This window comes from Anguilla rostrata, chromosome 1 (genome assembly GCF_018555375.3).
Source record: "Anguilla rostrata isolate EN2019 chromosome 1, ASM1855537v3, whole genome shotgun sequence".
Lineage (NCBI taxonomy): Eukaryota > Metazoa > Chordata > Actinopteri > Anguilliformes > Anguillidae > Anguilla > Anguilla rostrata.
In genome coordinates, this window is record NC_057933.1 from 72,675,894 (window position 1) to 72,692,546 (window position 16,653).

The 16,653-nt window shown below is 39.2% G+C and overlaps 1 protein-coding gene across 1 annotated transcript in view; it reads right to left on the minus strand.

Moving 5' to 3' along the window:
- Window positions 1-400: 400 nt before the first annotated feature.
- The window catches only part of LOC135243584 (hemicentin-2-like), a 26,951-nt gene continuing 10,698 nt past the window's right edge, over window positions 401-16,653 (minus strand). The window contains exons 8-20 of the mRNA XM_064315888.1: window positions 15,583-15,666; window positions 15,096-15,155; window positions 12,373-12,705; window positions 10,940-11,218; window positions 9,261-9,527; window positions 5,643-5,921; window positions 4,625-4,882; window positions 3,847-3,964; window positions 1,797-1,819; window positions 1,589-1,659; window positions 1,240-1,285; window positions 1,083-1,134; window positions 401-899 (exon numbers count right to left, since the gene is read on the minus strand). Of these exons, the coding sequence (XP_064171958.1) occupies window positions 893-899; window positions 1,083-1,134; window positions 1,240-1,285; window positions 1,589-1,659; window positions 1,797-1,819; window positions 3,847-3,964; window positions 4,625-4,882; window positions 5,643-5,921; window positions 9,261-9,527; window positions 10,940-11,218; window positions 12,373-12,705; window positions 15,096-15,155; window positions 15,583-15,666 (1,877 nt within the window). The 3' untranslated portion in view covers window positions 401-892. The remainder of the gene's footprint in view (window positions 900-1,082; window positions 1,135-1,239; window positions 1,286-1,588; window positions 1,660-1,796; window positions 1,820-3,846; window positions 3,965-4,624; window positions 4,883-5,642; window positions 5,922-9,260; window positions 9,528-10,939; window positions 11,219-12,372; window positions 12,706-15,095; window positions 15,156-15,582; window positions 15,667-16,653) is intronic.

A 16,653-nucleotide genomic window follows, 5' to 3' on the forward strand; every position in this document is an offset into this window, starting at 1 on the left:
TGATTTGCAGTTTACTTCCTCTTTTGCAGAAATAAAGTTTCAAGAATTTGCCTTTGTGACCCAATATGTCTATTTAATGATTGCTTTTAGGTTTGTGTATTAACCCATTTTGAATTCAGAATTAAGAGGAAATTAAATCTTTGTAAGCAATTTCTGAAAGCAGAGCTTAGCAGGTTGGTAAGAGGACAGTCTCAACGTTCATATACAGTAAATGATTAAAAAAATGAAAGAGAAAGTTACATCTATATGGGGTAATGAAGTAAATTATTAAAAAACTGCACATAATTGTAGTACTGGACCTCTGTGATATTACCAGTAAGGAGTAGAATGAGGAAGTGGAGTACAAACACAAATGCGATATGCAGAAGTCAAAATAGAAGAAGTAAAGTAAAAGAAGAAGTAAAAATTGAATGGCGAGAATTTATTGACTGCAAATTTTTTAGCAGCAGTTACAGTAAAAATGTTACAAAACCTTTGAGTCTCAGGTATAAAGTTAGTGAAGAGAATCGGAAAAAAGTGTAGGCATTTAGACTGTATTATTCAACAAAAATATTACTTCACATTTATTTACATTTACATTTCAATAACCAGAATTTTACATTTATTAAATACGTGCTTAGCATTCAGCAAGATAAATAAGGTATTGTTTATCCAGCCATCCATCCATTAATCATTAATCAAACCAAATAATGAAAATACACTAAATCAATACAATTATGGATAAGAACCAAAGACCTAGAATAATGTAAGCATTCAGGCACACTTGCTCACACAAATGCACACACACAAACACACATCCACACATAAGCTCATATCTCTGCTGATCTTGTGGCTAATGTGAAAATGAATGACAAAGGTCATTTTAATCTACACACAAGAGTCCTGCCATTCTTCAAATACTGAAAAAGAGACAGAGAGAGAGAAACAAGGAGGGATTAGAGAGGTTATATGACTTTTACCATGACTGCTGCAATTTCACTGTGATTTACACACAACAGAATTAAAAGTACAGTTAAAATGATGTATCACAAACTTTTGATTGGACTACAAAGAATACTTAAATCAGATATTTATAAGCAAACCTGTTCAGGTTGCTGTAGGTAGCAGTATCTTTGAATCGCAATTCCTCATAATCTAGAAACAAGAGGGAGAAAGCTGTTGGTACAGTTGCTTGAAAAAAGCTGTTCCCAATCTAACGATTACAACTTTTAACATGGTCCAAAATGAGCAGGGTCTTACCAGGTCTGTTTTCAGAATCAACAGGACAGGGCAGATCAGTTGAGCCCTTGAACACAACAGCAAAGGAACCAACATTAAATTTTTGCCCAAAATGTCATAATGACTACAAAAATAGCATGGACTGTACCCAGTCATTATAAACCTTTAAGCCAAACACTCAAACCTCAGACACTTGTGTGCTGAGAGTACATTGCTTGTATGTGTGCAGAAATGTCTCTGAAATGTTTCACTGAAGTGATCCTGTTGATTAATGAGTGAACCGAGAGGGACAGGAGGCGACGCGTCCGCACTGTGCAGTGGGGAGGGTAGCAACTCCGGCCAAATTAATTCAAATTCCACAGTCTCTCACCGTAGGAAGGTTCCCGTAAACAACAGGCGGACTCAAATCTATGGTATTTTCATACACAGCGGCCTGATGATCTGAAATAACAAACCAGATTGACACAGATGGAAAATGATTATTAGTGCCCATAATTCCACTGATCAAATATAAAATAATTCATACAAATATTGGCAAAATGTCCACTGCAGCCCTTAGACAAAACAGGCATATTCACCTTGGTTGGATGGGCTGTCCCTCCTGTTGGAAGACACAGAGACGTGCATTATTGTACATTTTAACATGAGAGAAACAGTGAGTGTAGTTTTTCCCTAGACTGACACACAAAGACACACTTTATTGCCATTACCATTAGTGACACATTACGTTACTGACACAGGGGTACATGCTATATTACCATCAGAAGCTCACATTACTAAACCATGCTAAATTACCATCTGAGACCATCTGACACGATTGTACTGACACCCACAGACACTGTGGCTATACAAGCTGTTACTTCTTATATCTTTACTCGCTAGCCTAGGTATGATGTTGGCCACATCTGGCACTCTTCCTCATGTTAGGTTAATGGTGTAAATGCAAATCAGGTGAATGTATTATTTTTTTCTCTTAAAATTTAAGTTGCTCAGGATAGGAGAACCTGCTAAATTAAAGGCATACTATGCAGTATTTTCTATTTGATATAATAAAATAACTATGCCAAGGCATATCTATGATGCATCAGCAATCTCAGTATTTACACACTTTGGCCGAATTCGTGCTCCTTTTACCTGTATTTGGTATTCTGAAATGTGTTCGGGACATTTTTGGGCATGGCGCTCTTTTCTATGTGGGGAGGCATGGGCATGGCTACAGAGCCTGTGGTTTGGGGTCAGATTCCAATGTGAAGTATTTGTTGCTAGTCAGCTGCTGGAACGGAAAATGCAAAGAAGCCTAGATACAGTGAAGCAAAAAGACAAACCGACAGGGCTAGTTCAAAAACTAGAGTCAACCTTAGAATTACTTTTCCTGGTGGCTAAGCTGAAGTTCGCCCATGGGGATGAAAAGCGAAGAGCCGTTGGCCTGTTTACTGTTAGACCTATAAGTCATATTTTTTAGCTAGGTAGTCCACCTTAAGCAGCTAGATGCCTATGGTTTGGTAGCTTTTGTATCGGATTATGTTCTTCCATCAAGATGTCTTCCCCCCCTGTGGGAACTGCTGTTGCGTTTATAGTTGCAACTTAGCTAGCTTGGTAAATTTATTTCAATCAAGGGAAATTAATTTGACACAGCATGCATGCTACCTAGCTAAGATTATGTGTAGCAAACTTCACTAACAAAGCTAACAAAGTTGCTAACAATTATGAAAAGGCTAAAATTATGAAAAAATGCTACTACAGTATAAGCTATGGAAAGATGCATTCAACCATAGCTATTTATGATAGACCTATGGCCGGCTTATACTTATTCCACTAGCAATTACATTTTTATATCCCAAATTTAACTATATATCCAAAGGTAATTTCAGGAAGCAGGATTACTGAGTTAGCTGGATAACTGCGTGGAGTAAAACCCAGAACAACTCTTATCTAGTTCATGTTCCAGATTTTGGAGGGTTTCGAGTTTTTCTCAGTGCAGTTATCCAGCTAACTCAGTAATCCTGCTTTGTGGAACAGGGCCATAGAATAGCCAAATACCACACAAGGAAAAACACGAAATACACTACGGCACTACGGAGTCGCTACCATACCATGTTCCTGCACGCTAAGGGGTACACTCACTCTAAAGATAGTTATAGCACTACCTAATTACTGTTACCATCTATATGGAATCATTTATATTGTTTATACTGCTAAAAACGTTATTTTCAATATCTCTGACCACCATGCAGCTCTTCGCTTGACATATTTCTTGTAGTGCTCGAGGGTGTGTCCTCAACAGAGGTGTGGGTGGGGTTGAGGACGAAGGAGGTGTGAGTGGGGTTTACAAATACAGAATCCACTGGGCTGCAAAATCCTATATAGTAGCTATACATACCTTTAATTCAATATAATGTAAAAAATGAACTTTTTTGATTACTTAAAATCTACTTGAGCAACAATTTTAGAGATAATAAGAGATATATTATAGATTTGCAGAAGGCATTTCTTTTTTCTTTAGACAGAATTCTAAATTATAATGTGAAATGATGACATTCCGGAGACCTAGGGCAGAACTGCCCAAATGTGCACATGCAACAAAGTGCAACAAAGGAAAAGTAAATGAGAGAGAACCAGTGTGTTTACCTCTTTCTCTTCTTCATGTAAGCAAGAGCCCCACCAGCCACTGCGACACACCCCAATGCGCCGAAAGTGCCCCCAAGTATTGCCCCTAGTTGGGACTCAGAGTTGGGTCCTGCAGAAACTGTGCATAGCCACACAGTGCTGGTTAAACAGTGCTGTACACACGCTAGCAATGCTGCTAATTACAGCATGAACACAGTTCAGCCAGCGTAATAAACAGGTTCTACATGCCTCTCCAGTTGTAAACATGCTACAGGGCTTCAACTGAGCACTTGTGCACACTGTGAGACTGTTGTAGTACATTGTGCTATAGACCCAGACCATTCATATTATTACATGTTTGTATAGGCACATTATTATATTATATTTAATGTGATTATATATCACATTAAATACATAATATACTTCAGTATGTCATTACTATTATTATTATTCATTTAGCAGATATTCTAACTTAGAGGGACTTCCGTGCATACAGAGACATGCATAGAGAACAGGAAACTAACACAATCAGTAATGAAGTAAGAGCTAAAAAGTGGAACTAACCAAACTGCCTTTTAGAGACAATATGATCATTTCATAAAGGCATTTAGAAAAGTCACTGAATTTTAATTCTTATTATGACTGTTGGACACCAATGGGACAGGTTGGGATACTCTTACACTTCCACAGCCACGAACACTTAACTCTTCACTCATACTGTACAATCCACTACACACTTACACTTACTATGATATTTGCATTCATGTTGCATTTCAGCTTTCAAATATCAGTATCTCACCTTTAACAGTTAAAACATGGGGAGCTGAGGAAATATTTGAACCAGTCACAGAATTATTAGCCACACAGGTGTAAGTCCCGCTGTCACTAAAGCCGGCATTCTCCACAGTAAACTCCTCTGTTATCACAGCAGTCTCTGTCCCATTGAGAGTCCAGGTGAATGTTGCAGGAGGTACAGATGATGCAGAACAGGTCAGCACCACTGTATGACCAACTTCTATCTCACTGCGTCCCTGCATGACAACATCCTCTGGACCATCTGTAACTCACAGCACAGCCAGTTAGAGTGAAGCACACTCCAGTGAACACAGCTGTCAGAAATGTCGGGGATGTACAGACACTAAGAGCTTCATCATAGCGGTGACAGCCAGGTTTGGGTTCATGGGTTGAAGTTTGTTTAGTGGAGCTATAACAACAAACTATTGTGTTGGTCAAATTCAATGTAAAGATATGTGTGTCATACGTTTACATTTTGGCAAGTGTGTGTGCGTGTGTGTGTGTGTGTGTGCAAAAGAGGCCTGCAGCAAAGACGTCCTACAGGATGTGCTGACCACAAACACCAGCCTGCTCTCTTGCGAAGTAAGACAGAGAAACGATTTTAAGAAAAGGAAGATCAAGAGACGGATAAGCCACCTCCGCACACATCTACCAAAGTAACATTTCTAAAATTAATATTACTGAGTAGTTAACGTGAAGTTAACGTGGGGCCAGGTGCAAGGCGATTTCACTGCCTGACCCATACCATGGTCAGAAGGACCAGGTGATTACCAAACCACAATAGGGGACCTACTCGGGTGCATATGTGACCATTTCCCAGTCTGAATGGACTGGGGAAAAGTACAAGGGATACAACAGGGCTCCACTGAATCTTTCATAGGGCTATAACAACAAACTATGCACAGTCAAAACTATTACACCATGTAATTATTTTTCCACTGTAGTTTTGAAATGTGTAAAAGACAAATAAAAGACATTCTAGAGTTTAAAAATAAATATAGACCGCAATTCCCTCTACTCACAGTTGACGGTAAGGTTATAGCTGACAGAATCGGTGCTCACAGGGTTGGTAAGTCTGCATTGGTATTGTCCATTGTCAGTGCCTTGTAGAGGGTCTATGGACACAGAGCTGTTGTCACCAGAGAAAGTGATTCTGTTGCTAGGAGACAGTGGATGCCCATCCTTCAGCCACTTCCTGGAGATGATGGTTCCAGCAGTTGCCTGACAGCTCAGTTTGGCAGAGCTGTTACCTGCGATCAGCACTTCTGTGGGACCTGTGATGTTGGTGCCAGATATCTTCTCTACATAGGAGAGAGAACACGAGTGCACACACTCAAAAAATGAGGAGGTGATAGTTTCAATGGTTTCAACACCAAAATGTGTGTCTGAATCCTTATAATAAACCATTGCATGAAATATTGGAATATTGGTCAAAATTGTAGTTCTAATTTACAAAATCTGAACATTACCAGGTCCCACCTAAAAAAACAACAACTGCAATGTCAGAGACTATGGAGATATCTATGGTGTGAAAAAACAATATTTTGTTGCCATTAATTTCCCTCACTGGTTTGCTCATTTGCAGCAACCTGATGAAATATCTGGTATCACTTTGTCTGAAAGACGTGTCACTTCTATCACCACTGTAATGAACTAAAAAAAGGCGACAAACATTTCTGTGAGAAATGCATTGTCGAGCTCACGCGCATACACTACTGACGACATTCTTAAACTCCATTTTGCCCTCCCTAGTATCATGGTGATCCATTTCTGGATGGACAAGGAGACCAACTTCATGCTATCGCAACTAAAGGAGTTAAATATCCTAAAATACACGGATGGAAGAAAAACGCGGAATGACGAACTATTCAAAAAAGTTGTGACAAAATTGGAGAAAGCAGGATTTATAAGAAGCCTTAGTCAGACACACCTCGGTCATATTGGGACAATGACAATAATCCAATTAAATCTCATCTTTGGCCAAGTTGAGATATTAATATAGCTCCATTTCAACTGTGCATGTAAACGTACTGACTGTGTCTGTGAGAAACCTGCTCTCTGGAACATTAAGTCTGAGGGATGCCATTCTTTCAAACAACACAAAGTTTCTCTCCCTCTTTAAACTCTTATTTTCATTTTGGTTGCAGTATCAGCACCTCGCCCCCTTGCCACAGGAGTTCCCCAGGGCTCTGTCCTTGGTCCCCTCCTATTCTCCCTGTACACCCAATCTCTTGGTCCTGTAATCTCTGCCCATGGGTTGTCCTATCATTGTTATGCCGATGACACCCAACTCTTTCTCTCCTTCCCGCCCTCTGACACTCAGGTCTCTGCTCGCATCTCTGCCTGCCTGAGGGACATCCAGAGCTGGATGGATAACCACCATCTTAAGCTGAACCCAGGCAAGACGGAGATGATCTTCATCCCTGCTCCATCCTCTAACCTTCTTGACTTTTCTATTTCCCTGGGGGACACTGTGGTGTCATCATCACCCACCGCAAAAAACCTTGGAGTGGTGATGGACAACAGACTGTCCCTCTCCCAGAACATCACGGCGGTGAGTCGAACGTGCAGGTTCTTCCTGTACAACATCCGGAGAATCCGCCCCTTCCTCACCACCTACGCAACCCAGCTCCTGGTTCAAGCGATGGTCCTGTCCCGCTTGGACTACTGCAACTCGCTACTGGCTGGTCTGCCAGCATCCGCCATCAGACCCCTGCAGCTCATCCAGAATGCTGCAGCGCGTCTGGTCTACAACCTCCCCAGACATTCCCATGTCACCCCCCTGCTCACTGACCTCCACTGGCTGCCTGTTATGGCTCGCATCAAATTTAAGTCCTTGGTGCTTGCATACCAGGCAGCTAAGGGGTCAGCACCAGGGTACATTCAGAGGATCATCAGACCCTACACACCAGCCAGACCTCTCCGTTCTGCCACCTCTGGACGCTTGGCACCTCCCCCTCTTCGCGTCTGCACTTCCCGCTCCCGTTTGCTGTCTGTCCTGGCCCCTCGCTGGTGGAATGACCTCCCCGTGATGGTCAGAACAGCAGAGAATCTCACCACTTTCAAACGCAGACTGAAGACTCATCTCTTCAGGCTGCACCTCTCCCCACCCCTCCCTAGCCTATAGTTCAGCTCATTGTACCTAGCTAGGATAATTTGATTATGTTAGTGTATCTGGTAGGATTGTTTTTGTATGATTAGGTGTGATTCCAGTGCTAGTTTGTACTTTGTACTTGGTAGGATTCTTGCTGCTGAACAAGCTTACTCTACAGGGTTGGAGTCCTGATCGATGTGGTCACTTCTGGCACTACGATCCTTACTTCACTCTAGTGTTTCTTTTGCGCCTCTACATCTTGAAACCTATGCACTTGTTGTACGTCGCTCTGGATAAGAGCGTCTGCTAAATGCCTGTAATGTAATGTAATGTAATGGTTGGCCAAAGCTTCATTGTTAAAGCATATGTGCATATGTGCTTAAAATCTTTGGTGTAAACTCATTTATGTTGTATGCCTTGGTTTGGACCCCAGGAAGACTTGCTTTTTTCTTTGGTGTCAGCTAATCGGGATCCTATTAAACTTAGACTTACAGCTGAAGTTCCTCATATCAATTTCCTTCAAAATAATATGCATTCATACAAATTTTCCTAGTATCTTTAAACACATATACGCCTATATAGAAAGGATCAGCTTCTGCTTGTGATCTCTGACGTTTTCCCATGATCCCCTATGAGCCAGTCATAGAGCTGTGACACTGAATGGTGGGCAAAGAGTAAAACCAGGTAAACTATTATGCGCCGTTTCTTAGAAGAGAGGAGCTACAGTACAGTCTGAAATTATCATCGTTTTTGCATTTGCATTATTTACACAATGCACGTTCAAGGACACAAGCACAAATGGAACACTTTGGTGGGTAATTAAATGAGCCAGTTACAAAATATGCTTAACGATGAACAATTCAGTCTATAGTAATTTCATTTTCCCTTACAGTAATAACACCTCTGGTTAAACCAACTTTTTCACCTAGTCAAGGGCAAATTTTCCACCTTAATAATATGCAATCATATGGCATGTTTTTATTGTATTTTTTATCACTTTCAAGACGCAGTCTTATGTACCCCCACCTCATATTACACAGCAAGATTTTGCTTCTCACAAAAAGAAACAGTCCAACAATGAAAAAATCCTTTTGTCAACCATATATGAATCCTCAATTGACTTACAATTCCTGGTTATCCTCATTTCTGGTTTATACCTTCAGATGTTTTTTAGCTTATACCACAACATATGATATTCCATTTGGACATGCAATGGTTCCCACATTCTTAAAATAAAGCACTAAGACTATACTGATAGTTTCCAGTCCAGGTAGAGAAATAAATGGCAGCAATTATTCATGGTTTGCCATTTTGCTTTCTGGACAGGGAAACGTCTTGCCTGATTCAATAACCAATTAACAGTGTCCTCTTATGAAAGAACAGAGAAAGGTCCCCTGACTAACAGAAACCTTGTTTATTCTGTGGCAACATCTCAGTCTTCTTCTAGTCACCTCTACAGTAACACAACCAGTAACTTCACCTACTGCGAGATCTCTAATGTCTAGATGTCTAAACCCCCAGTGTTGTCTATATGCCTCTTACTTACCCATGACAGAGATCAGTAAGGGGTCAGAAGGCTTAAACCTCAGGGTTTCGATGTTATGGGCCCAGCAGGTATAATTGCCACTCTGATTCTCCTTAATGTTCTCCAGCTTCAGTTTCTGACCCTCTGTGTTCAGCATTGTCCCATTAAAAGCCCATTTAAACTCTGCAGGAGGGCTGGACTGAGCTGAGCAGGACAGAGTGACGTTGGACCCTGGGGTTTGGAATTCCTTCGAAGGGTCCACAGTCACCTGAACATTATCAGGTCCAACTACAACACATTGCTTGTGTTAACAATACAAACAAATGGGCAAGAATTTGAGAAGGCTGAAGCAAAAACTGGCTCATATTCAATTGATCATCAGTGATCAACCAGCCCAACTGCAAGAAAGCATTGGCTCAGTGATCGCTCTACCACTGCTAACAAGGTGACAGTAACACAGCAAAAGGTAAAGGAAAAAGCATCAATGTATTATTAAGCAATAAGAACGGCCAGTCATTAATGTCTGGAATCACTGTATTGATTACAGCACCTACATAACTGAAGCATTGGTAATTCAAACAATGAAACAAACTTCTCAAACTTGGAAATGGGAATACACATGTTTCTGTTCATAGACTTGGTTTTGTTTTGACTCATTCTTTTGAAGGTTGCACCAAAATACTGATTGTATAGTAATGGCATCTGTTCTTACTGAGCTTTACTAGAAATCGATGCTGGGTTACTCCATGACCCTTTACTGATGACTCTACATTGTTGTTTTCTGCTATCAGTGCATACAACAATACTTCTTCACACTTGTTTTGTGTTTTTCCTCACTACAATTTAAGTAAATATTTGAATTGAGCATGGTTAGTTAATCTACCAGCCAATTCCTTCTATACTCAAGCCTTCACCAAGAGCGGATTTGTAAACAGTAGGAAAATTCATAAACATAATGAGTGTAACTTAGTGAAGTTTGATCGTGACTAAAAGAGTAAGTCTAATAGCACATATGGAAGAACATAGTTAAGATGATTGGCAGCATACCTGTTGAAAATTCCAGCTAAGACCAGCTAGGATTCAAAGTTGGTTTAAGACAGTTTAAGCTGTGTTTTTGAAACTTCTAGCTGGTGATAGCTGTAGCTGGTAAAAGCCAGTCTCTATTTGGACAAAGCTGGCCAAACCTGGTTCAGCTGGTAGTACAGGCTGGTGGTCACACTGGTAGACTAGCTGACTATATAGGCTGGGCATGGTGAACAGCTGGTTGACCATGCATCTTGACCAGTGTAGGCTGGTTTAAGCTGGAATTTTCAACAGGGATAATATAAAGTAAAAAAAGACAGGGAAACACATATCTCTTCTTGTAAATCAGCATTTGCCTTTCTAAAGGGGAAAATATTCCAAGAACTTTGTAAGTCACCTGATTTTTAAAGGAAAAGACAGCGCAAGATGAATGCACATTCTCAATAGTATTTCAGAATAGAAAAGCAGAAAAGTAAAGCAATTAATAGTGTCATACCCCTACAGTAGCACTGAATAACAGACAGGCACAACCATAGTAATTAATTCTGATGAGAATATTAGCATGGCATGCAACAAACACAAGATCAGTCAAAAATTTTAAAGGTGCAAAGCGTGTTACGTAAAGCAAAACAAAGCCATCAATAATTGCTGTGCATGCAGATTAGAAACAGACTCACAACTGATGTTGAGGAAGACTGGTGGACTGGTGCCATTACTGACGACATTGTACACAGTGCAGAATAGAGGTCCCCGGTCAGACCTCAACACGCTGGATATGGTGAGAATCCTGTTGTCATCACTCAGATGAACACGCTCACTGGGTGTAATATCAGAACTTCCATTATGCCATCGATAAAAGAGGGAGGAGCCAAGGGCGGAGCATGTTAGTGCAACTGTGTCATTGAATTCCACTAAGTTGGTTGCATTGGCCCTCACTGTCACATTGGAGACTGGCTCTGTGGGTTCAAAACACAGGTAAGACAGCGGTGAAACTGTATACTGCTTCATTAAAGGAAGTTTAACCGCTCACAAAGAAAGCTACCCCATGCAATTGAATACAGTTCAATACATGTTGCATACACAATATGAAAAGCACTATAAAAAGCATTACATTCTGCAAATTAAGCAAATTAAAGCACTATGTTCTGCCTTATAATGCACTGGGAACCCATTCTTGTAGAAAATATTTACAATAGATTCTTTTTTGATTTTTAGGTACCAAAGTAAGTTTGGCTAAACATACACATTTTGAGTGATCTGCACTAAAATGGCTCGATCTACTGTATCACATACTGTATGTCTTCTCAAATGGCAACTGAGGCCCTTTAACTGCAATGGACAATGTTGACACATGAAGACCATAACACATACAGGTACACAAAATCACACAAGCACACTACAAAATGCTAAAGGTAAAATCAACTCTTTATAAAGCAACTTTTAACTCAAATGGACTACATTTAATCCCTACTGGACTCATAAAGTCCATTAGAGGTGATTTAACTTTACTTTGCAGCTTCTGTTTTGTAACACTGACATTTTATTATGAAAATTATTGTTGTTATAGTCAAAGGGCACTCAACACTCAAAGCAAACCCTCAGCTTTTCCAAAGTTAAAAATGTCATTTTAGGAAAAATGCATTTCTTTGCTTTGTGAACATGTAAATAGAAAAACCACAGTAGGACATGGATGCATGGAGTATCATTCCTATTTTAACGCATCCAATGAACACTTCTTGCTCTAGAATATACCCTGAGATAAAACCATTTTAAGGCAATTTAACAATTAGTAAAGTGCAGATCTTGTGTATCAGAACATTGAGGCAACAGGGATAATATGCTGTTGTAGAGGGGAGTTTTCTTGGATTTACACCTCATTTTACCCTTAAAAATCACCATGGGATTTAAAAAAATAAATTTACTGAAAAAGTCTTGACTTTGTAAAGCAATGTGGGATCAGAAAACTCTCCTCCAACTGAAGATTTTACATTTATAATGTCTGTACAAATTCAGACATTTACAAGTAATTTATGCCCATAAGCAAACAGAAAAAACAGACTTTGCTAAAGGTACTGGGATGGTCTATATAGCTTCCATGCTGGGTACTCACCGTACACGTTCAGTGTAGTTTGCCCCGACTGTGTTACACCAGTATTTAATGTCAGGGTCACAGAATATCCCCCAGAGTCTCTCAGTGTCAGCTGTCTGAGCTCCAGAGAACCAGTGACCCTGTTCAAACTCACTCTGCCCTCGTACCCTGGCCCTGGGATATTGACAGCAGGACCAGACCCAATTACACTTACAGGTCCAGAGCCATTATTAAAAGACCAAGCTATTGTTAAAGGTTCTGGACTTGTTGAGCTAATGGTTGTTTTGAATGTTACATTTCCTCCTACTGCTCCAGTCAAAGATCCTGGTGGGAGAACTTGACCAGAAGAGCACCCTGAGGGAAAAGAGAGAAAAGGTTCCTGTAAATATTTTCCACGCACAGCTGAAGTATAAACATGCTCATGTGTTTGATGAGGTTTTAAAAAAAAAATTATTTTCATCTCAGTCAGAAATGCTCAATCAACTGTAGGTCCATGACATCACCACAACATTATCATGAAGTCAGTAGGGCACACACAAGCAACCGTTTCTCCTCCAAAACAGTGCTTCTTTCTGAAGGCCTTTAAATGAGTGTGGCCCCATGCCTTCTATTTAAATTTCAAAAGTGCGTCTAAAAGCACAGATGCACAGGATGGACCCACTGCTTTCACTTAGTGCAGGTAATCTATATACTGGAGATGCACTATAATATTGGGACTCACCTGATCACAACTCATCTTATCACCATTTTAAACATTAGAACTCATCAGTTTCACCCCAATACTAAGATTATGGATTAAATGATGATGCAACATACATGCACCAGAGACTCAATGCATTTGATGAGCTACTGATGCTGTAAATTACATCAAAAAGTATCCTAATCAGACATCTAATTAATTATTTATAATCATAATTTAGAAATGAATTATTTATGTTCATTTGGTCATTTTTATCATTTATTTTCTTCATAAGTTATTATCTGTGCTCATCTACTTCTGCCATGAATGTGGAAGCTTTGTTGTAGTTTGCATTTGTGGTATAATGCAGAACAGGGAGGCATCAGCATCAGGACAGCCATCTGGAGTCCACTGTATATCAGTTACTAGTATCAGCTGCATAATTTCCATATTGTGCGTCACCAGTATATTAAAAAATGTGTATTATATTCTGTAGAATTGAATTGTGGCCTTAAGTTGGCTTTTAATTTAAAATCAGCGATGCATCTTACAAATGAATTCAGTAAACATGTATTCATAAAAGGTCTTTCTCTGGGTTTTTGATTGGCAGATCCTCTCATGAATCTGCACTGATGTTGAAAGATTTTACACTTCAACACCAGCCTTTACAACTGTAATCCACTTATTTTGTGTAAGAAGATGTGGTGACACAACTGATGGTTCATATCAATAATATCTGAGCTCAGCTGTTTATCTTATATATAAATGTATATGAATGTGCAGCAATTAGCACATGCAATATTTTCCAATGTCAGTACATCAACACATGCTGCTGAAGATACAGCAACACAGCAAAATGTGTCCCCTCTTTTGGCAATATACAGTGGGCTCCAGAATTATTGGCATCCTTGATAAAAATGCACAAAAATGCTAAACTAAAAATAATACAGTTATTGACATAAGCTTTTTTTTCCCCCAACACGTGTAAACATAAGTCTTAAATTTTTTAAATAAAAAAAATATTTCCCCAAAAAACAGGTTCCACAATTATTGGCACCCCTGGTTTAACACTTAATGAAAACACCCCTGGCAAAGATGACAGCCTTGAGTCTTTTCTATAATTTGTGATAAGGTTAGAGAACACATTTGGAGGGATTTTTGACCATTGCTCCATGCAGAACCTTTCAGAATCATTGATATCTTTGGGTTTGTGCTTATGGACCCCCCCTCTTCAGTTCAGACCACGGGTTTTTGATGGAATTTAAGTCTGGACACTGAGATGGCCATTGGAAAACATGGATGTTGATTTCACTTAAGCATTTCTGTTTAGATTTTGATGTATGCTTGGAGTCATTGCTACACGTACAGTTGGTAGTGTCACATTTGCTACATTATGCATTATGCAAATGTTTTTAAATACATTTTTTAAATCATATCTTTTATATCTTCATATTTGATGTCATAAACCAAAATGTGATTTTTACACAGAGTGTGTTGAGTAATGAGATCATACAATAAATGCTGAATCAACATAAACATGTAAAGGTAAATATGACTGCTTCTGAAATATTAGCTGCAGGGTTTTAATCGATATGTTTGTTCTGTCATCAATTCACACGTCCGTAGACTGCACACACCAATCACTAATAATAATTCATAAAAATATCAAAATATATTAAAATAGTAGCAAGTGGACATTTTAGCAATCGGGAGAAAACAGTGGGCAGAACACGTACCATAAAGTTAATTATTAACTTTAGAAATATGTCTTAACGGTCTGATCAGTTTCTTTGTAAAACTGAGCAAATTAATAATAAATGAAACTAATTAAAGCCATCTACCAAACAGAAACATGCTTATAACAGCACAGAAACGGATGGTTTTATATTTAGAAAGAGCTATCATGTCATATCTTTCTTACTCACTTTTACATGAATAATTTCACCTGATATTTTAAGACCATAATAGTTTAACGAAAACATTCTTAGTTTTAACGTAAAACTGCAAAAATGATGGACGTCTATTTGATTAGTATTTTTCCTGCAAATAAGTACAGAAGCCTCACCTGTGAGTAGGGTTAGGGTGACAGTGGTTGCAGTAATCCAGTCCATCGAAAGCCTAATACCTGTGTGAATGGGAACAATCTAATCAGCTGTTTGAACTCACTGGAAGCAGGTTACTTCCTTGTTTACAGTAGTAAAGTTTCAAGTATTTGCCGTTGTAACCAAAAACGTCCATTTTACGATTGCTTTTAGGTTTGTGTATCAACCCACCCAGCAGAGCTTAACATATAAGAGAACAGTGTCAAAGTTCATGCGCAGTACATGATGAAAAAATTAAAGAGAAAGTTATTTTTATATGAGGTAACAAAGTCAAATGACTTATTTAAAAACTGCATATGGCTGCGTTTCCCAGAGTCTCCTTAGCGCTACGTGCCTCGTAAGGTATCCCTTAAGCTCTTCCGTTAGCTCTCGAGCTGTTTCCCAGCGTCTCCTTAACTAAGGTATACCTTTAAAAGGGTATACCTTAGCGTCTCCTTAGTTAAGGTATACCTTTAAAAGGGTGGTCTGGGGCACTCGTAAGCTGTCCCTTAGCGCTGCGCTCCGCGGTTTCAGCCTTATTATGCCAACATTTTGCTTTTCAAATCGACAGTTGTACTACAGTGCGCGCGCATCTAGTAGCACATCTGCATGCGAAAATTACATAGATAGTTTCATATTAACTTTTAACGAAAATTAAGTATCCAATCAACGTTCCTGTGCATAGCACGTCGTGAGAATGTTGTCGTTTTACCTGTCTATCCCCATCATGATGGTAATTAAGTATAGAGCCTATCCATGATACTAATCCAATTTGTGAAAAGAAAAAAAAAGTTTTTTTTAATTTATACGTATTGGCGCTAACTTAGGATATGGCTTTTCTGACTGCATACCCTGTAGAAATTAGTTCGTTTGTGTGTGAGTCAATGATCACACTGACTTGGAACAAACCGCCGGTTAATTAATAATATAAAACATGTGTGTGCAAAAACAACATTGAGTGAGTCTACTTGCATGACCGAACTAGAACACGTTGATTGGCTAACCATAAACACACATACACGTACAGTGGCTCATAATGGACAAACATAGCCAAATGATCTACATCCCCTTCCTTTAGCTCACACCGCCTATATAAAACAAAATACCACTGGGTAAATATCAACATTACGGAACATTTTTCTTACCATGTTGTTTTACGGTTTTCGGTAAACAACCCAATAATGATATTTTTGGTTAAATTTAAGATTATCCAACAGCAAATTAAGGTGGATGAACAAATCACTTTAACAGGTAGACCTATTCATAAGGCAGAATTCATCATGGTCAATTTCCACAGACGCGCTTTTGCCTTTCATCTACGATCATTTTTGAATTGCAGAGAAAAGTTCGCGGGAATCAGTGCAGTGCAGTGATATGCTGCTACAGTTGCTTATATATTGCGTGACAGAAACAAATTAACATTAGACCTTTGTTTCAATAAGAACAAAATAATTCACCCATATGTAGCCTATGTCCTTTCCCATGGGCTTCCACGAAGTCCCAGACTATGGCTTATATGTCCCGATTGATGCTTTTTTTTTT